Source organism: Panthera tigris, chromosome C1 (genome assembly GCF_018350195.1).
Source record: "Panthera tigris isolate Pti1 chromosome C1, P.tigris_Pti1_mat1.1, whole genome shotgun sequence".
NCBI classification, from domain to species: domain Eukaryota; kingdom Metazoa; phylum Chordata; class Mammalia; order Carnivora; family Felidae; genus Panthera; species Panthera tigris.
The window spans coordinates 98,885,001-98,906,852 of NC_056667.1; the positions used below are offsets into that span (position 1 = coordinate 98,885,001).

The 21,852-nt window shown below is 52.6% G+C and overlaps 1 protein-coding gene across 4 annotated transcripts in view; it reads right to left on the minus strand.

Annotated features, from left to right (window-relative positions):
• IGSF3 (immunoglobulin superfamily member 3) overlaps window positions 1–21,852 on the minus strand; it is a 93,093-nt gene that overhangs the window by 11,989 nt on the left and 59,252 nt on the right. For all 4 annotated transcript variants that reach the window (XM_042993817.1, XM_042993818.1, XM_042993819.1 and 1 more), the window contains 4 exons: window positions 20,267–20,656; window positions 15,973–16,374; window positions 12,321–12,725; window positions 642–1,052 (listed from right to left, as the gene is read on the minus strand). In XM_042993817.1, coding sequence (XP_042849751.1) covers window positions 642–1,052; window positions 12,321–12,725; window positions 15,973–16,374; window positions 20,267–20,656 — 1,608 coding nt within the window. The remainder of the gene's footprint in view (window positions 1–641; window positions 1,053–12,320; window positions 12,726–15,972; window positions 16,375–20,266; window positions 20,657–21,852) is intronic.

Sequence of the window (21,852 nt, forward strand, 5' to 3'; positions counted from 1 at the left end):
GGGAAGCAGAGGACAGAGACTAGAAAGTGCCCTCTGGGTCAGAATGCTGGCTATGGAGCTGGCGCCAGCCTGAGCTCCGGGGTGTGACCTGCTAACCCAAAAGGAGACCCAGGAGCTGCCAGGGACCCTCCCTTGCCACCTCTTGCTCAGCACAGCCGCCCCTCGGGCCTCTCCCTGCTAAGGGAGACACTGTCCGTAAGAGCAGAGTCAAGGACGCTTTCCTGGGGTTGCCCTCAGCACCAGGACGCTCTCACTGCAGACAAAGCGGGCAGCCCACAGTGTACCAGGGTGACGGCCCCTGCACCTGCACCCACACCCCACGTGGACCCTGCGGCACCCCGTCACCCCCAGGCAGGTCTCTGCACCTGCACCCACACCCCGCGTGGACCCTGCGGCACCCCGTCACCCCCAGGCAGGTCTCTGCACCTGCACCCACACCCCGCGTGGACCCTGTGGCACCCCGTCACCCCCAGGCAGGTCTCTGCACCTGCACCCACACCCCGTGTGGACCCCACAGAGCCCCGTCACCCCCAGGCAGGTCTCTGCACCTGCACCCACACCCCGTGTGGAACCCACAGAGCCCCGTCACCCCCAGGAAGCCTCTCTGTACTAACCCCGTGCCGGCCGCGCCCTCGTCTTACCTGGCCGCTTCACAGTAACTTCTGTGCGCCCCGAAACCTCCTCGGCCAGCTTGTACCAGGCATAGTTGGGGCTCAGTAGCCACTCCTCCACGTGGCAGTAGTAGCTGCCACTGTCACTGACCTCGGCCCTCTGCACGGTGAGGCTGAACAAGCCCCCGGAAACGTGCCTCTCGAACTGCAGCCGGGGCCTCAGGCCCTCCTCCTCGGCATAGGTGCCGTACTCAAAGGCGGAGCTGTGGGTGGTTTTCAGGATGAGCTTCCCGTCGGCATCCGAGGGCTTATGCACGTACCAGAGCACCGCAAAGTGGGAGTTCGGGCTGGTCTGAGACTTAACCGAGCAGTTCAGCTGGATGGGCCTGTTTTCCACCAGAGTGAGGGTCCTCTTCGACTTGCTCACCTGCAGCTTTGTCACTGCAAAGGAAAGGGGGCGGTTCAGCACAATCACCGCACACACCTGCCCAGGAACGTCCCCAGCCTCACGTGCGGCCTCCAGCCTGGTTTTGCCCCGCACGGTTCCGGGAGGGCCGGCCCGGACAGGCTTCCTTCGAAGCATGGCTCGGTGTGAGGGAGGCTGCACGGAGCCGGTTTTACCCCAACATCCCTCCACCTGTCTCCTCCCTACTCCCCTCACCTGCACGCAGCCTCCAGGGGACCCAGCTGAAACTTCAATCATTTGCCTGCCTAGGAAGTTCAATGGCTCCCAACTGCTTGAGCTCATAAAGGAAAAAAAAATTCCTTTTCACAGTACAAAGTCCCTCCAGGATTTGGCTCTTACCCAACTGTCCTCACTCATCTCAGTGACTCACCCCTCCAGCACCCCCACCCCTCCCCAGCCCCCTGCACCTCTTCCTTGAGCTCTGGTCTCTGCTCACCTGTCCTCTCTGCCTATATGTCCTTCCACCATCTCCCTCCACACCCCCGATCCTTCTGTGCCCTCGTCCTTCCATGCCCCCTCTTTCCCTCCCATCCTACTGGGCCAGCAGCCCCTCTCTGCCCTGGCACCACATCTTCTACATTATCTTCCAGAAGTTTTTCCTTAGTCTCTCTTCCACCCTAGCCTCTGAGCGCCCTGTGGGTAGAGATCAAGCTTTTCCCTTGCAGTCTGCAAGTATTCTGAGTGTGCCCTTCCTGATGCTAATAAGTGCTAGGAATGCCCTGAAGAACACTGTCCTGCCTAGGGGATGTTCTCGTCACTGCACCCCCAGAGCCTGGCACAGCGCCTGGGCTATGGAAAAGCACTCAATCAGTGTCTGCTGGGATATGTGGGGGAGAGCATGTGAGAGAAATATGGTAGCAGGTAGTTCGGGGATTGCTGGGGTGATCTTCCTGGGGGCAGAGAGAGGGAGGGGGCAGAGAGAGGGAGAAGGCAGAGAAGAAAATGCCGAGCAATGGGACAGAACGGAGCCACCTCCAGTGTCCTTCCCCTCTCCACCCTGCTCCAAAACCGGAAGGGAGGGCAGACTCCGGAGTGCCACCCTACCTGCTAATTAATGGCTATGCTCGCCTTTGAGGTGGCAGGAAGCCAAGGTCAAATGACATATATCTTACGTAGGTAATCTGGGATCATACCCACTCCATCTTTATGACACTTGGCTCTGCTTTCCCGCTACCGACCATCCTCTCCGTACTGAAAAAGTTTTAAAAAAGGAAGATGTAACTCTGAATTCCTCCTGGGGAGCTATCAGTGCAAGCACCTTTTCACATCTCAACTCAAATTTCTGAAAGCCCCAGACAGTCACTTGGATGCCCTGGTCCCGCACAGACAAACGTTGCGGATGGCGGGATCTGATACCCCACACCATTACTACAAAAGCCACTCTAGGGACAAGTAACTCAGTGGTGAGTCGGGTGACACTCTTCACAAAGGACTGCTGGCTGAACTCACGTCCCCACAGACCTTCTCAAGCCATCAAGAACGCACCAACATGAGAGGACTCCCAGGTCCCACGGCCCACCCTTCTGGTTTCGTCTTTTGTTGGAGCCCAGTCTCCCGCGTTCCCCCTTCTTCAAACACACAGAGTCCTCCAGGGCACGCCGGGAATCCTGGGCAGGGTTTACCAGTTAGCTTCCAAGCTCAGCAAACTGGATGCACACGAGCTTGCCAGTCGACTTTTCAGATCGGATTCCGGCAATACTTAGAACACCCAGCTCCCTTTTCATTCCTTTCCAACCCAATTCACCGCATGCAAATGATATCTACATCAGCACAAATGATACCACCTGAATTATCTGGTTCTTGTCCAAGAAAACTGGGCTGTTCAGTGCAGAGTAGAAAGAGCTTTAAAATGTATTATTAATTGGGGCCAGATTATTTTTGCAAGTGTTACTAAGGAAACCTCAATTGCTATAGTAACTGCATATGTTAAACTGGAATCCTATGACTAAGCTTCAGTTCGGTCACATGGTCCCAGAGCAAGGATCCAAGGAAGAGAAATGTTTCAAAGGATTGCCATTTTTTTTTTCTTTCCTTCCCATGTCAAAATATTGTGAAGTGTTGAAAAGCTGGAAAGAGAGGCATTTTTGAAATGTGGGGCATGCCTGACAGGTGGGCGAGGGGTCAGCTCCTATTCTATGCTCTGAATTCCCTCCCGCATCTCAAGGGCAGGGAGGACCTTCCCTGAAGCCCAGAGACCGCAGCCCCCACGACTAATTAGGAAGATCCGCCGAGTCCTGTCCAGTACTGCCCTGGGCAGTGTGTCTGTCTACACCACCCTCCTCCACAGAGGCAGGGGAGCCCGGGGGCCCTCAAGGCCCGCAGGAATTTTCATCTGCATGATGACAGCACCTCACAGGAGTGCTGTACAGGTTAAACGCAACGGTCTATAGAAAGAGTTTAGCGCAGAGCCTGCTGGATCACGAACACGCAATCCATTTTCACTCTTCCCATTTCTTTTTGGTCTCTGGGTTCAGTCCCACGTTCAAAGCTCAACAGGACAACGGGTCAGACTGGCACATTTGCTAGTGAAGTGCTCCCCTGGACCAGCAAGCACCAGGGTCACCTGGGAACTTGTTAGAAATGCAGACTCTGGGACCCCCCCACCCCGCACACCCCCCGGCGCCCCCCAGCCCACTGGCTCAGAATCTGCCTTTAACAAGATCCCTGGGTGATTCGCATGCACCTTAAAGCCTGAGAAATCCTGGACGTGGCCCTGTGAGTGAGTGGATTTCGAGAGGCAACAACGTAGAGGTGAAAAAGGAAAGATGCTGGGGGCCAAGGCCGGGTGAATCCCCAACAGCGAGTCAGCAGGAGGAAGCGGCAGGAAGAGAGGATTCGGGGCGAGGTCCCCACTTGCCTCCCCACCTGCCGGCACAGACTCCAGTCACACCCTATCACACACGCCGCCTCCGGGGACACCTCAGGCTCCCAGAGCTGGGAGAGCTGTGCCCTGTTTGAGGGAGGGGCTCTATCTTTCTGCATCTGGAGGCTTTCCTTCCTAGGCCTCTCCTCAAATGGAATCATGTGCTGTGGGTTTGAGAAGAGGATGCTGCGTTACAGCAAGGACGGGGTGGTAACAGGTGGGAGGCATCAGGAGGAAGGAGGAAGCCAGCTCAGAAGGGGGCCCGCTCCACCAGCCGACCTACCCATTCTGCGGATTCTGCTTTGTACCTGTGCTCGGCACACACAACTTCCATTGGTAAAGGATTCCCTTACATCCAACTAGAGCTGTTAATTGCAAAAAAAAAATTTTTGTTTTTATTTCGGCGGGAGATAGAGAAAGCAGGTGAGCAGGGGAGAGGGGAAGAGGGAGAGAGAGAATCTTAAGCAGGTGCCACGTTCAGCACAGAGGCCGACACAGGACTCAGTCTCACAATCATGAGATCGTGACCTGAGCCGAAATCAAGAGTCAGATGCTCAACCAAATAAGCCACTCAGGCACCCTGAGGTTAACTTTTTAAAGGCCTTTTCTTTCCTACTGAATTATTTAAAGGGCACTGAATGATCTGTGGCCCAAGCATTTGCTAAACAAACTAATAAAAGGATGACTGAATAAATATGTGATGGATCTCGTCTTGGAGGTACGGAATATAAAGGAAAGGCATTTAATCCTGACTGTGATGGGAGGGACAGCACATTTCAAAAAGCGTGTGACCTCTGAGCTCAGCCCTGAAAAACAAGTGACTAGGTAGGTGCTCCCCAGGCACAGGAGGGGGGCAGAAAGGGCACCCAGGTGAGCGAAGGTGAGAACTTCTCTGTGCACCACTTTCAGGGAAGGGCAAGCAGTCAATACGGCAGGCAGATGAAGCGAGGGGCCTGGAGTGCGTGTCAGACGATGCCACCCCCCCACCCCCCCGCCGGGGCTCCCAGCGGGCATCCGTGGCCTTCCCACAGTAGCATCACCTGGGCACCTGCTGAGACCACTGAATCACAAACGCCGCAGGGGAGGCCCAGCGACCTGCAGTCTCACAAGAGAAGCCACAGGTGTGGTGGTGAGGTGGCCACGGGAAACCCAGGGGACAGCAGCTTCTGTGCAGGGGGTGAGCAGAGGCCAGTGGTAGTAGGAAAGGAGACACAAGTTGTGAGGGAGGAGGGAGGGGGAGAGAGAGAGAGAGAGAGAGAGAGAAGAGAAGAGAAGAGAAGAGAAGAGAAGAGAAGAGAAGAGAAGAGAAGAGAAGAGAAGAGAAGAGGCTGTGCTTTATTAAGGACATGTGACAATGATCATTAATGTTAGGCATTAGGGGGGTCACAGCGGCTGGACAGCAGACGTTTGTCAACTTGCAAGAACCAAGTCAGCCAAGAAGAGAAAACTATGGGGGTGCGTGTGCCACCCTTTCTCAGAGAAGGAGACGGCAAAGGCACCTGCCAGTCAAGCAGTTACATCCTAAGCCCCTGCTCCTCTTCTCCCCGTGGCCAGGCCCCATTTGAGCCCCTAGAATCTGTGTCCAACCTCACACTTGGCCTGCATTCCAGCCTTCCTGCCTGCAGCCTCAGACCCCGCCAGGGAGAGCTTCCTAAGCTGCAAACGGGAGCGTGTTGCTCCCAGCCCAGCAACAGCCCCACGACAGCAGTTTTCAACAGGGCAGCAAGGCCCCCAGGGACACCGTGGAAACCTGTGGGCAGGTCTTTCCTGGTCACATTGATTGGGTAAGGGCTCTAGTCACATTTAATGGACGAGCGCCTGCGACAGATGTAAAGCCCCGTCTGGGATGGTTCTATGCAACAAAACTCTACCTCGTGTCCCGTGTGACTTTCAAAGGACGTTCATACGGGTGAAAACTCTGTCCCTGAGCCTAGAACCTACATACGTTTCATTTTATTATCTCCACAATACTTTTTTTTTTTCTTGGCATGGGTTTACTATACGCCAGGTAAATGAAGGAAGGGTTTTCCTTTGCTCTGTTCAGTGCTGCTGTAAGAGTTGCTCAGGATTTCGGACGCCCTGTCCAGGACAGCAACGCCCCTCGCACGGGCCGGTGTGCACAGGGACAGAGCCGCAGTGCCTCTGCCCGGGGTAGCCGACCCTGAGCACGTTACATGTTATAGCATGTTACAGCGCATCATTTTATTATGAACCACCCTCTAAAAAATTCGTCCTTTTTTCCACAATTTGGGGCACTGTGACAATTTTTAAAGATTATGTTGAGTAGGAATGTGAGATGCTCTAGGAATTTCATGTAGTAAAGGGACTGTTCTGGATTGTTATAAAAAGAAGTATATGATCTGAGCATGATGGGAACTCCTACCTGCTTGGTTTAGAACGTTCTTATTTAACAAATGTATATAATCCTCTCTACATGCTGAGCACTACTCTAAGCACTTCAGAAATGCTAACTACTTGCTCCCTACCAGACCTATGAAATAAGCATTATTAGTCCCAATGGTACAGACACTTGCCCAAGGGCACACTGCTGACCAGTGGTAGAGCCAGGATTCAAAGCCAGGCTGCCTGGTGTGTCTGTGCTTTTAACCATCACATACGGTGACCCTCCATACTTCTGTGTATAAAAGGGGCTCCCCTAGGGGCGCCTGGGTGGCTCAGTCGGTTAAGCGTCTGACTTCGGCTCAGGTCATGATCTCGCGCTCCGTGGGTTCCAGCCCCGCGTCAGGCTCTGTGCTGACCGCTCGGAGCCTGGAGCTGCTTCGGATTCTGTGTCTCCCTCTCTCTCTCTGCCCTTCCCCCCTCATGCTTTGTCTCTCTCTGTCAAAAATGAATGAACATTTAAAAAAAATATATAAAAGGGGCTCCCCTGGCTCTCACCAACGTACCTGGGGACAAACCCCTCCCTGACCCCATGCTTCACTCGTATCAAAACAAGCATGCTGCTTCCTCCGTCCGTGATGTTCTCTGCACACACTCTGTTCTGAGCTGGAAACGTCCCACTGCCCGCCCCCACACATGCCGACTCCCTCCCTGGGCCCATCGGTCATACCCCAGGCCGGCTCTCTTGCACCCCTGTGACTTTTCCCCATGCTTCCCTCCTCCCAGGCCCTCAGCACAGCCTTCCAGGCAGGGACTGGAGTCTGCAGCTGCAGCACCCAGCATGGAAACGGGCACACAGTAGGTGCTCAAATGTGCTTGTGGACGGCAGTGGGAGGAAGGAGCAAGGAGAAAAGTAGCAAAGGTTTACAAGCAGAAACAGCTAATTCGGGGTAACCCAGACATGCCCTGTCTCACCTGTCTGCAGACACAGCGGTGACCCTTTATGCAGGGCCTGCCAATTGGTACACCTGGCGTCACCATGACAACGAGGCCTGGAGGCTTGGGGGTGGGTGCTGGGGACTCCTCTAGGCGCCCCTGCACTCGTGCTCACTGTCTCTGAGCACTTAGCAGGCAGAAGCCACAGGCTCGTGGCCTGGGAGGGGAACCCCAGGTTCTCCTGAAAGAAAGTAGGGGCCAATCCCACTTGGGATGAGGCAGCCTGTCACTTATCAGACTGTGACAAGGAAAGCCACAGTTCACATGCCCGGGACCCATGCAAGTCAAAGAAAAAGCCCTCAGCTCGCCCAATCTGCCAGGTCAGCAATAAGAAATTGGAGAAAACGGATTTGGCAGCATCCAGAGGGAGGGTATTAAATATTCATCCTGACTACCCATCAGTAAATCCCAGCAGAATACACCCACTGACAAGTCGGCTTTCTGCACTGGAGGCTGTCCTCCTGGAAGCTTGTTTATTGTTTTGTCAATCTGAATGTGCAATATTTAATAGCCAGACCAGGAGAGGGTCGTAAACGTTTGGAAAATGAGTGCTGACATTTCCCTTATTGCTTCCGTATTTAGGGATGTGTAATTGGAGGGTGTTTTTGGTGCTAAAGAAAATCAGAAGGAAGCAAAGCGATGCTTCGAAATTAAAAGAGAAAAGAATGGATTAAGAGCGAAGAATCGAATATGTTGAGCTGGCTTAAAGTCTTGCCTAAATGCCCCATGGGGGTCACACTCTGTGATCAATGAGAGTCAGGCTAAGCAAAATCAACAAAATCAGAGTGATGGCATTCCTTGAAGATTTCCTTGGGGATGTGCAGACGGAACAGGAAGCAGGTAAAAAGAATGGTCAGTGATGGATCCACAATCGACCGTGCCATCCAGCCAGAGATTTTAATGAATCAAATACCTGTGATGTGGTCAGGTCAGCAGGTGGCCCTGGCAAGGACCGGTCTGGGGCACAGACCACACAGAGCCCTCTGGGAGCAGATGACATCAGCACTTAAAGGCTGATAGATGGACCAGCGTGACAGAGCCAGCACTCTCTAGGTTTCTCTCTGATTCTGCTGGAATAAGAATGTTTGACAAAATATTCTTAAAAGGGGGTGGGGAGTAAGAGCAGGAATAAGAAGCCGTGTTTTGAGGGACAAGGAATGCAGGGAGGGAAGAAAGAAGAGAAGCCAGCACTGGATTTGAGCTCTGGTATCCCCAAGTCTTAGGGGCCATCTTGTGGCAGAAATCTGAAGAAACAGGGGAGTTATGGGAAGCATAAATTACACCCCTATACCATCAGCAAACTGGAACCCGTATGGGTTTCTCGTGACCCCAATGTCGAACAAACAAATTTAAGTATCTGCTAAAGGGCATCAGCAATTCGAGGATGCTAAACCAGAGAGAGGAGACAGCAAATAAAAGTACTTGGTACCACAGAGGATTCCTGAGAAGAAACACAAAATAGTTAACTGTCCAGAAAAATATGTAATATAATAAAATTAAGAGCTTGGAATCTGGAACCAGACTGCCTGTCTGGATTTGAATCTTGCTTCTGCCACTTATTAGGGATCACTGGGTAATTTATTTAACCGCTGTGTCAGTGTGCTCATCTATAAAGTGGATGAAACAGGAGCCCCTCTCGGTGTTGCATGGGCTAAGAACCAAGCAAGCTATTACATATAAAGCACTCAGGATGGGGACGGACACACAAGAAATGCTCAATAAGTATCAGCTGCTACATCGGTGTTACTGTTACTGCTACAGCCACCTGTGCTGAGACCTCCATGCCAGCAATCTACGGAGAAACTCCTTCTATGAAGGGGGCTGTTAGCTGAATGCAAAAACATAATCTCTGACTACATGGCCTTCGAAAAAGTCAAAGTCTCCCTTTCATCCAGCCCCACGGCTTTTTAACAAGGCACACCTGGGTTCAAATCCCGACTTCCCACTTGCCACGCACTTAACTTGGCGAGTCAGAACCTCTCTGGGCCTCAGTTACTCCATTTATTAAAATTTTTTAAAATATTTATTTTTGAGACAGAGAGAGACAGGGTGTGAGCAGAGAGAGGGAGACAGAATCTGAAACAGGCTCCAGACTCTGAGCTGTCAGCACAGAGCCTGATGCGGGACTCGAACTCACAAACCGCGAAATCATGACCTGAGCCGAAGTCGGACGCTCAGCCGACTGAGCCACCCAGGCGCCCCCTCAGTTACTCCATTTATAAGGAAGCAACAGCTTCCTCCCAGGGTGGTGGTGCAGACAAAGGCGGCCGCATGCGCCACGTGTTGGACACCGTCAGCCCTCTGGTATCTTCCACCCCCACTTACCCCACACAGAAGCGCAGTACCCACCCGAGTGTGTGTGTGTTGGGGGGGGGGGTGTGGGAAGTAAACACGAACATGAGGCTCTTTGGAAAGCAGGAAGTGCTAACTGCATAAATATTTAATAAAGGACAGAATGTAACACTTAGAGGCATGAACTCTCCTCTGAGCCTCAGCCACTCCCTGGGCGGTGGCAGCAGCTACAGCACCCACGGGGCTCTCGAGGCAGCCTCCAGGGGGCCTCGAAAGTGCACCACTGCTCACCTCTGAGCAGAGGCCACACAACAAACAGCCGCTCCCAGGCCTCCCGCGCCAGTGCTGCTCCTTCCCGCCTGACAGTGAAAAACACAAACCATTTCAGAACAAGCCACAGAGACCCGGAGACAGCCCTCCACCGCCTGGCTCTCCGGCGACATCCTCCCCCTGGGAGGAATGAAATGGCTGGCATCTGGAAGTCGGGGAGACCGAAACCCACCAGCAGCTGCACCTCAGTTTTCCCAAGCCGGTTGGCTGCTACCACGCCTCTGACGCACCGGGAGGCCTTGGTTTCTCCACGGAGAAACCAAAATGGGGATACAAACATCCACATCATTTCACTGTTGGTGATGAATGGTTAAGAAGAATGTAAGTGCTAAGCACAAAGCCAGGCACCCGAGAGCTAACTTCACACATAGTTTTCCCTTATTCTCTTTAGTAACACCATAAATGAACCAGAACCCAAAGAACTCAAACCTCTGATGAGCTGTCCTCAGCCTTCCCTTACATGCTCCAGCCTTAGAGTCCAAATAGGAATGGAAACAAGCAGGAGTTAGCAATCGATTCAAAAAGGCAATGTCAGGCAAGGTCCTGGGGTCAGCGCGAACCCTACCTTTCTATAGCCGTGGAACCACGTTGACGGGCTCCATGGCTCATAATACTGACCCTGAGGGCCAGAGGAGACCACAAATGCGCAATTACAATCGGAATGTCCTAGTCAGTAAGGCGGGCACGTGTGTCCCTAGGCGTTTCCACAACAAGGGGTCACACAAAATGGGGTCTCTGCTTAACCCTCCATTAACCCAAAAATCCACTTAAGCAGCACAGCCTCTTCCCTAAGCTTCCGCTTGCCCAGGCTCAGGCTCTAATTGGCCAAGGAACGGTCCCATCGTTTTTACAAGTTGCTTGTTTCAAACTTTGGTATGGAACAGGATTTTTTTTTTTTTAATTTAAAATTTTTTATTTTATTTTAGAGAAAGTCTGCAAGTGGGGGAGAGGGGCAGAGAGAGAAAGAGAGAGAGAATCTTAAGCAGACTCCATGCTCAGTGTGGAGCCCAACATGGGGCTCTATCCCAGGACTCTGGGATCATGACCTGAGCCGAAATCAAGGGTCAGATACTCTACCGACTGAGCCACCCCGGCACCTCCGAAAGAGGGCTTTTCACGGGGTTAGAAGAGGCCAAGGGTAAACTCAGACAATACCCCCATGTAACCTCATGTTGCTGAAAACAACACCGTGACCATCTCACATGGCGGAGCAGACCAGGTCAGGTACGAACCATGGCTGTGAGTGGGCAGAAGAATCCTCTTTGCAAGGGGTTCAAACCACCTTTGCAAAGTGGGTCGGTCACAGAGTCAGAAAAACGTCTTTGCAAAGTCACCTCTCATCCAACCCACCCTTTGCCGCGTAGGTGCGTGTGCCCCACTGTGCAGGGGCCTGGCAATGGCAGAGACGCTGAGCAGCCTGGGCTCCACACCACAGCCGCTTCCAACCAAGCAGGAGAGGGGACGGACACCGGGGGGCCCATCAAAGCACATACACCTGACCCCTCCCCCGCATTAGGAAAAGCGCCCAATGACGGAGTGGTTGCAGGACACCCCCTGACCCAGGCTTCCCAAATTAGTGCGGCTTTACCAACGGCCGTGAGAGACTCACCTCCGTGGGGAAAGGGAGCTCAAGGAGGAGGCCAGAGCCTGGCTCAGGGAATCAGCATGGGAGACAGACAGACACGGGTTCAAACCCCGGCTCCGCCATTTACCAGCTATGTGACCCTAGGGTAGCCACTTCCTCTTTCCTGGGGTTGTTGTGAAATTCTCATAAAACCATCGACCCTAAGCACCTGCCACAAGGCAGTTACTCCGTTAAGTGCCTCACGTGTTCCCTCTCCCGTTCCACGTTCCTTGTCTGCCAACAGGGAACAGTGTACCTCCTCCAGGCTGCTGTGGAAAGGGTTTTAGGAGACGGCGTGATGTCAAGAGACCAGAGTCTAAAAAGACATGACAAGTTAAAGTGGTCTGTAATCCCTGACTGGATCCTGGTTTGGAAGGGGAGAAAAAAAAAAAGCTACCAAGGACATTATTGGGACAATGGGGGAAATGCTGGTAACATGCCGTCATCGTGTGGAACTCTGGGGGGTGACAGTGGTGTCGTGGTTGCACAGGAGTGTGTCCTCGTTCTTATGAGGCACACACAGAAGTACTGAGGAGGAACAGTCCCAAGCCCTGCAACTCCCCCTCAAATGGTTCAGAGACAACAGCACGAAAACCACAGGGAAAACAAGCACAGTAAGACGTTAACCGCTGGCCGTCGAGACAAGGGAACGGGATTCTTGCGGCTACCTACGGGCTGGAAATTTCTCGAGCCACAAAGTTCAGAAATGGAAGTGGTCCCGCCGGGGGCCCCACGTGTGTGCCGCCCTCCCCCCGGCCGCGTGCCGGGCGCCCCCCGCTCCCCGCCGGGCCCCCTGACCTGGCTGCAGCACCCTGATCTCCAGCAGGTTGGAGGTCCGCTCCGCCAGCCGCGTCCAGGAGTTGTTGTAGTTCTTCCGCCACAGCTCAGCCACGCACTGGTACTTGCCCGCCTCTGTGTCGCTGGCCCGGCTGATGCTCAGGCGCACGTTGTTGCTGGACTCGGCCTTCTCGATGGCCGTTCGGGTCCGGAAGCTGGAGGACCTGTCCCCCCACTGGACCCCCCCATCCCGGGTGAAGGTCACCAGGTCGTGAAACTCGATGGTGCCAACTGGCTGGAACCGCCAGGTCACGGACACGGGGACCCGGGCCGGGTAATGGGGTTTGATGATGCACTGCAGGTCAAAGGAGTCGCTGTAGGTCACGCCTGGCGTGCGCGAGATGGCTGTGACTGCGAAGCCCATTTCTGGAGAGAGAGCAGAGAGACTCCAGCTAGGGGAGACACGAGGATTTCTCAGGGCGGTGTGCGGCAGGGGTGGGGCTGTGGGCCAAGCTAGCGGCACAGAACCGAGGCTCCGGCTCTCTCCTGATGCCCAGGCCAGATCACTTTAGCTCGCATTTAGCACGAGCCCAAAAGACCCCATACACAGAGGCCAGAGGCAAAGCTCCTCAAGCAGCACTTAGCAAACCCTTCCTGATGAAACCTTCGTGTCGATCTGCCTCCCATCAGCCCTTGCCAGGATTGAGGATACGTAGGCAGAGCCATTCCTACAGATTTGGGGATCCCATGCTGAAACAGGAGAAAAAAGCTCTCAAGCCAACGTCATTCACTGCCTGCAAGGTGGACACTTCCCCACCCCCACCCCCACCCCCCGACGCCTCCTCTGCTTGGCCCGCGAGGCACTGGAGCTAGACAAGGAGGAGGCAGAGGATGTGTCCCTGTTCCCCGGGCCAAGCAGTACAGGCTTGCTCACCAGTTCCTTTTCCACTTTCTTTGTGAAATGCAGGGAAGATGGGCAGTGAGGGACCCACAGCAGGTGGGCTGACCTTGAGCAGGTGGGGAACTGGGTGAGGTGAGCTTCTGCAGTTACAGCAGGCTGCCCCCTACTGACGGCAGCAGGCTGATCCCGGATACCGACTCCTCAGTGGGCGCTATGCGAGTTCCTTCACCTTGAAACACTACTTAATATTAACACACTGGTTATGATCATAAGACTGCGAACAGCCAGTGTTTACTGAGTGCGGTGTGCCAGGCGTGGGGCCAACTGCTGTGTTTCCACCACACGTCACTGTGTCCTCAAAATGACCTTGTAGGACAAGAAGGCATCTCATCCATTTCTTACAGACAAGGAAGAGGCACAGAGAGGTTAAATAAACTGCCCACGATCAAGCAGCCAGGAAATGGCAGAGTCAGGGGTCTTATCTGGCGGTTTTACCCATGGGAAGTGGTTAAAGGCACAGACCCTAGAGCCAGAGGCCCGACTTTGATCTTTCTAAGCTGTGTGACAGCAAGTTACTTCACTTCTCTCTGCCTTGATTTCCCCATCTGTAAAACGGGTCCTCGTGAAGATTAAGTGAGTTAATATTTGCAACATATTAGGAACGGCATAGTACCTGGCACATGCTATATTTCACTAAATATGTAAAGGGACAAAGTAGACACAAAGAAAAGTACTTCCAATTCTGTAGGGAAAAGACTATGCACAGAATGAATCTTTTGGCTTCAGGTGAGGAGGTTAAGTCAGCAAATAAGTGGAAATAATTTGCTAAAAACTCCCGATCTTCAATTTGGATTTCATAAGCTTCTTTATGTCTCCTTAAAAAAAAAAATTTAAGACCCAGAGACCCATCCTTAAACATTAAGTAGTTGTGATAGTCACTTGTGCCCCTGTGTGCAGAATATGTTGCCATTAGAGTGGCAGGACACGGGACCTTAGGGATAGGACATGCCCCAGTGTTCCTGGCCCCAGCATCCAAAGATGTCATCCCAAGAGAGAGCTTCTCCAAGCAAATGATTCTGTCCAGGGCTGACAGAGCACACGCCATGATCATGGTGCACAGAGCACCCAATTTACTCTAACTGAATGGTCATAATGGCCCACGTGCGGCTGGAGGATGTTCCTATCTGCTGTCTCAGCTGGGTACCTGAGAGTGAACCATACCTGACCCCGTCAATATGAAAACACGTGTGTGTGTCACTATTTAGACTGAAAGGCAATCTGACCCCACAATGCCCCCCACTCTTCCCTGCCACAACTGCTTGGGTCTCCCTGATTATGGCTTTGGCCAGAGGCACCCCAGGGGTAGAGAACAAGTAAGGAGAACCAAGCCCGGGATCCCAGGTCAGAGCCCGTGGCGACCCTGACTATGGAAACCACAGACATATGATGAGTATGACAGACGTCAGGGGGATAACCTAAGAGAAGCTATCCTGACTGCTCCTTGGACATTCCTAACCTCACAGGGTGGGGAAAAGGACTGTTACTGGACATCCGGACATTTCCACAGGTCCACACTGGTGCTGAGCACTGGCCCGGGGACTGAGCTCATCGGCAAACTCAGCCACCGGACGAAGTTTCTAAAGCGAGAAAGCTGAGCAATGCAATTACTACACGAAGCAGGCCAATCTTTGGGATTAAGCTTTTAGAACAAGAAGTGTAATTCTAATCTTGGGTGAGAATACAGTACTCTATTGAGGGCAAAACCAGCGGGGGCTGCCACCTTTCCTGGGGTGTCAGCTCTAGCTAGGAAGTCGATGGGCAACATGGTCCCAGGGAGTGGGATACACGGTCACCGAGGACAAGTGATGTCACAGCTGTCCTGATAAACAGGAAGACCGAACATGATAACAAGTAGCAGACTGGCCTCTTAAAATTTAATCTACTGATTACATTAGGCGGATAAATGTTGATAGAAGCCGCTTTAACTACCCCGTGAGAAGCAAATCTAATTCTCTGGTTTTAGCAAATCTCAAGGTATCTTTGAATTTCATGCTAATGCGGAAGTGGCTTTCCTAAGGATGGTGCCTTATAGAGGAAGAGATAAAAGCACAGACTTTGGGGGGGAAAAAAATGAAGAGAGATCCCCAGCTTCCCAGGTTCAGACTGTGGGTCTGTCGCTTAAAAGCTGTAGCTGTGAGCAAATTAGTTAACCTGTCTCCCTCAGTCTCCTTGTCAAATCAAAGGGTTGAGCTCTTGGTTAGGTGAGAATTCAAAGGGACAAGTGCTTAGACTCCACCAGGAACATAGTAAATGCTAAGTAAATGGCAGAAAGGGGTCTCCTACCCTTCTCTGCCCTGCTCTGGCCTTTTGAGGAGGGCTGGGCCCCTGGGCTGCAGGGCAGGAGAGCCTGGGGGGCAGGCGAGAGAGGTTCTGCTCTGCTGGTCTTGGCAGGGACCACGGTCCCCCCACCTGGGGCCACCACTCCTACTGGGTGGCTTCGCTCCCCTGGCCAGAACTTCGAACTTCACTCCTACCATGCAGACCCAGGAACAGTGACCGCCCCCAGCCGTCACCAGGCCCCCAGGGGCCCCACCGCGCACCACTGGCCCTGTCAACCCTACCTGCACTTTCACACACGGTCCCTTCAATTAAACCCTCTGGAAGGGGCCATCCGTTTCCTGCCAGGACTCTGATAAAAGTCAGGGTAAGGGACCTGATGTGGGAGCAATCTCCCAGCGATCCCACAGAAAGGACCGCCAAGTGCTTCCTTACCGAGAGCCGTGATGGAGATGGGGGTGCTGGCCCGGCGCTCCCCCACAATCTGCCACTCGCCGTCCACTGCCCGCACCCATTCGGTCACGTGGCACTCGTACTGGCCCTCGTCCTCCTTCCTGCTGTTGAAGATGCCCAGGCTGAACGAGTTGGGCTGCACCTGCTCCATCTGGACGCCCCCGAAGCTGCTGCGCTCCCAGTAGGACGCGCCTGGCTGCACGGTGCCATCCCGGTCCAGCCACATGATGTTGCTGCGGCGGTTCTGCCGGTCCACGAGCTGCCAGATGACCGAGAAGCGGCCCTGCGGCCTGCCCGCCGTGCGGACGCTGCAGGAGAAGTGCAGGTGCTCACCCTCAAGGATGACGCTGGAGTTGCTGGCCACCTCCACGGAGATGCTGCTCTCTGGGAAGAGGGAGAGAGTGCCACGCTGGGGCTTTCCGGCCTCTACTACCCCCTCCCCCACAGACGGGGCAGGAGGCTGGGTGCGGGTGTCACGCTACGCACTTCACCTGGCAGGAGGAACGCCCTCTGACACTTGCTGCGGCAAGCCCTGGCTGCTTCTGGGCACTGCTCCCCACGACTTTAGATCCATCACCTAGGAGGCCCTTTGCTGGGGACCAAGATGCCGTGTGGGATACTGAGGGTCTAAGACCTGAGACTGAACCGGAACCTAAGAAATACAGCACGGTGATGTTCCGACGTTCTATCGGTAATCTGTTCAGCTGGGGCTCAAGGGTTTTTCAACTCGGAATTTCAGGAAGTGGAATAACTCGGAAATTTCTACGTCACCTCCATCTTCCCGCCGTTCGGTGCTACGGCAGTCAAATAAGAGCGGAACATCTATCATGTGCCATTTGAGCCCCTCCGGGCAATTATCAGCAAGCAGAACAAAAGTGACGGGAGGTACCAGGAAGATAACGTGTGCTTGCTTGGGTGTGGGGGATACTGGGACAGATGTCTGCTTTCATAGTGCGTGTGGCAGTGAGCCCTCATACTTTTTCCACGAACGCAGAGGAACCGACCAAGGCCCCTGGCTCTCTACCCTGCCGTCCACGTTCAGCCCTGGTTCCGTTGCTCTGACCCTAACACATCCTGCCAATCAGAGTTGGGGATAAGGACCCCACTCTCTTTGCTCCTTTGCTATTCACTTAGCTCTGAGGTCACTCAGTCGAACTAATTACACTTTGTACGCCTCCTTCTGCAGCACAGGGATGGTGTGGTTCCTACCGTGCACTTGTTTTGAAGACTGAAAAGTTAACAAGACAATGTATGTCAACCACCTGACACACAGCAGGTTTTCAAAAACTGGTCACTGGGATCACGTTAACTTTCCTATTCCCAACAACTTTTGTTTTCATAAACACCACGGACATTCTAATCTGCCTTCACTACACATATGCTATTTTGTGTGACTAGCTATGTCGAGTTAAAAGAAAAAAAAAACAAGTGTTAAAGAATACAAAGCACCATAACTAATTTGGCTTCAATTTTCCGGGTACCACTGACATGAAACACAATTTAAAATTAAGCAATTAAGTCAAATTCCCCGATTCAGAGGCATACCTGATTATTGAGAGGGATCACACATACACACCCATAACCATGCATTTGAATCAATCTTTGCTCGCCCATATTTTCCCCCACAGGCAGAAACAGACAGAGATGAGCCCCAAGCCCCAGCAGGTAGTCTCTGTTATGGTGAGGATGCCTGCTACCCATTGTGGGTTGGCTTATTTCGTGTGAAAAATAGGTCTGGGCAGGGTTCAGGTTCCCCAGGAGGGCAACCTCCCCAGGAGCCATACCAGGATGACTTATGGAGATGACCAGGCTTCTGCGGCTCAAAGCATGGAGTTGGAGGCAGGCAGACCAGGGCTTGAAGCCGGGTTTACTGCTTCCTAACTCTGGAATCTTGGGGTTCTTCCTTAACCTACCCCCACTTCCTTTTCTCACGTGCAAAACAGAGACACTAAGAGTTCCTACTTCTTGGGGCCACAGCACCGACAATACCGGAGGAGGTAATTTACTTGTCATCATCAGTAATCATACTTCCTCTGTAGGCTAAAGACTCCTCCCCAGCATTATCATTCCATGTGGGGCATCAAAAGGACAACTCCGGCGTCAGGGGCGGGAAACCCCTTTGCTGGCCTCCAGCAGAAATATGACTTGCAGGGCGTCACCGCCATTCCCTACTGCCCCCCCCCCCCCCCGGTGGACTCTTCCGTGAGCCCTGGCTTACGAACGATGAGGGCTGCTGTTTGGTGCTCTGTGGCTCCAGCAAAAGCCCAGAAGAATTGCACGGTTACAGGTGGTCCTATGAGAAGAAAAACCGTGCGGGCATCCCAGGCAGAGGCAAACACAGGTGCAGTGCGGTGTGGGCGCTGCCCCTTAGGATGAGGGACGGGCATTCCCAGGCCTGAGAAAAGGCGAGCTGACCAGTTAAAACTCTCTGGATGAAGTGAAAACTAGGACAGAACTAATGAGACTCTGACTGCATGTTCGCCAAATGAAATTTCAAATCAGGAGCCGGATGATGTAGCACAGGCTTAAGCGCAGAGCGGTGGGTCTGGAGTTAGAAGCAAATATTTCTAATGCAACGCACGCTCAACCACGAACGGAACCGGCCCAGCCGCGTCTCTGCACGGTGCTCTGGCTTCTTCGCTCACGGGATGCAGAGAACACTGGCCTCTACGGGGATTTGAGGAGTGGGAGCGGGGAAGGAAGTGATATATGCAGAAGCACTCTGGGCTCTTGAGAGGAAAAGCGCCATTAAAATCCAAGGCATTATCACCATTACCGACGTGACCGTTGTTCTTTGGTAGACTTACCCAAGTGGCCTTGGGGCAGGATCTGGTGGTGCTGAGGGACTTTAACTACCCAGTTATCTGCTGGAAAAGCAATATAGCAGGCCACAGATCATCAAACAAGTTCTTGGAAGGGGTCGGGGGAAATCTCTTAGCACAAAAGATATAGGAAGTAAACAGCATAGCTGCCCTTCACTGGATCCTTAACAATGAGGAATTAGTTGCAGATTTAAAAATAGAGAGTCCGTGGTTAAGGCAAGCACAAACCGACAGGAAAACAGTCAGGAGAATGGGCATTCAGTTCAACAATTTCAACTCTACAAATATTCAGCAAGCACCGACCCTATGCAAAGCACCATGCTAGGCATTGCAAAGAAAAAAAAAAAGTCTAAGAAACAAAACAATGTCAAGATAATTAGGTGTGTGAGAGAGATTTAAAAAAAAAAACAAAAACAGAAGTACGAAAGAAAGGAACCCTGTTGGTGAGAAAAGAAAGAAGTAGGCAAGACCCTGTGTCTACTCTTTCCTTCTCGCTTGAAGAGAACTACATCAAAAACGTACAGGTGTAAATAAATATGTAAAGGGAATCATCACAAGGCTAGGGGAGAGAACAGTTTGAGTAGTTGAGAAAAGGTTAAAGGTTAGTTTTAAAACTTCCCTGTCTTGTTTAAAATCATGGCATTAAAAGTTTAATTCTCTTTTTACTAAAAACAGAACTAGGAGAGAATTGAGATGTTAATGAAAACATCCTGATACTATGGATGATTAAACACAACAGGAGCAAACACAGGTCGTGCCCGAGTCCCCAGCCACAACCGTCACCCACCCAGACCCAGACGAGGCCAGCTTACATGGAGGTGGGGGCCCACCAAGCATCCTTGGAAACTGGCTAAGCTTTAAAAGGAAGGCTATGCTCCAGGAAGACGTAAGAGGTCCCACCCACTGACTTTGAAAACACAATTTCAATAGGGAAGAGACATTTAGGGAAATGCCAACCCTTATACCCCCAAAACCCAGACAGCAAATCCTTTTTAATAATGTGCTCTCAGATTTAAAATCCTCCCACAAAAGGCCAACCCTCATAAGTGAGATTTCAAGGTAGGCCTCTACCCACTCCATCTGGGACTTAATTCCCACATGGGAGCCAACAGGCGTCCCGGATTCCTGATTTTCCTCCAAGCTGAGCTGGCAGTGCTGGTGTTGACAGAGGGCAGCCAGTGCTCAGATCTGGGATGCCCCCTCCAGCCTGCAGACATACCCCCGCGCTCTGCCTAACTGGGGGTTGCTAAGTGTGGGCAGGTGAGTGGAGAAGGGAGACAGGTGAACTGGTTTTGCCTGCCAGAGCTGACTTGAACCCTTGAGTTCCAAAAGCCCCGCCCTCCCCTCCCTCCCCCTCCCCCGAAGCTCATCTGTCCCCTGACTCCTCTTAAATGATGCCAGCTACAGACCAGACCATGGGGAGCAGAAGGAGACAGCACATCTTCTCTACTTACTGATGGGGAGGACGATGATGGGGATGTTCTTGGGCCGCTTGCTCTCCTTGTCGATGAATTCCCCGGTGACCGTTTTCTCTCTCTCTGTCACACGACAGTTGTATTTCCCGCTGTCATCCTGGCGGAGGTGATAGATCTTCAGCACAAAGACACTGTCGCTCTCTTTGGCCACTTTCAGCTGGCCCCTGGCTTCCCGATGGGCAAATTCACTGTTGAGGACCGGCACTGCGTTGGGCCCCATGCTGGCAATGAGCGAGCTGTTGAAGGCCCAGGAGACGGCAAAGTAACGGTCGGGAACGTTCTGAGCCTCCAGGATGCATCTGAACTCCACCGGTTCACCCACCGTGTACAGCCGCTTCTCCGTTTCCAGCCGCACGGTGAACTCTTTGTCTAAGAAAACGAATTAACAAAACGATGGATGCCTTCTGGGTGAATGAGGGCCCCTGGCTAACCCAAGTGCACCAGCAAATTCCCACCCCCCATGCCTTCTTTACAGTGCCAACCACAGCACTTCCCCCCTTGTCTTCAGAGAAAAACCCAGAGTCTTCAGAGAAATTCCTGAGGGTCACAGACAGAACTCAAAGGCAGCTAGACCCAGACAGTCTAAGGGGCTTGTTACCTCAGTTAAGACGCGTGGGGGTCCGTCTGCAGCCTATGACGCAGAGGTCAACAAGGTCTATCATCCCTGACATCGCTTACCCAGGCCTACCCTTGACCTATATACTCCCAGAACCCCATGTAAGCAGCAGGATTGCAAACACTTTCTGCAAATGTTGTAGGACTCACCCCCACTGACACGTGAGACAAAATTACAGTGCTGACCCCAATCCTCATAAACGCTCAAAAAAATACATACACTGAAATATGGTCTCCACTGCCACATGGGTACTGGAAATCAGACACAGGTAAGACAACCCTTCACACAATTCCAAGGGCAAAGGGAAAACCAAAGTCTCTCCATGAGTTACCACCTGTCAGATAAAATCTCAAGAAAGATGGAGAGGGAAAATTTTTACCCACTTCCACCAAAAGCTAATGACCTCTGAAATGGACAATGAATCCAAGCACCCTTCAGAAAGCTGGGTGTCTGATCAGGAATGGGGGGGTACTCAAAGAAGGGCTCATCACCACTAACAGCATCCCACGCACAGTGAGACAGTGGAAGGCTCTCATGCCTCCCAGGTTCAGCCTCTAAGCTCTAAGATGCTCTAAGAGCTCTAAGCTCTCAGCCTCTAAGATGACGCATGGATGGTGCTTCACCTGCTAGCATCTCTCTCTCTAAGAGTCTGCATGCAGGACAGACTCCCTGACTAAAATCGACAGAAACAGAAGAAAAGACAACCAGCGCTGCCACCAGTGGGGAAGCAGAGGCTTTTAAGCAGGACATTGCACACTCTCGATAACTTTCCTTCCCCCTCCCTCCCTATCCCCATTCAAGGAATCACCCAGAGCCCTGGCCTCAGAGTTCCCAGGCAATCCCACGGATTGCCTTGCACAGTGATGCCCCCTACTCTGTCTCTAGCACTCACTTCGTGCCTTCCAGGCACTGCTACCGACCTGACCTTCGCCTTACAGCTCTCTCTTAC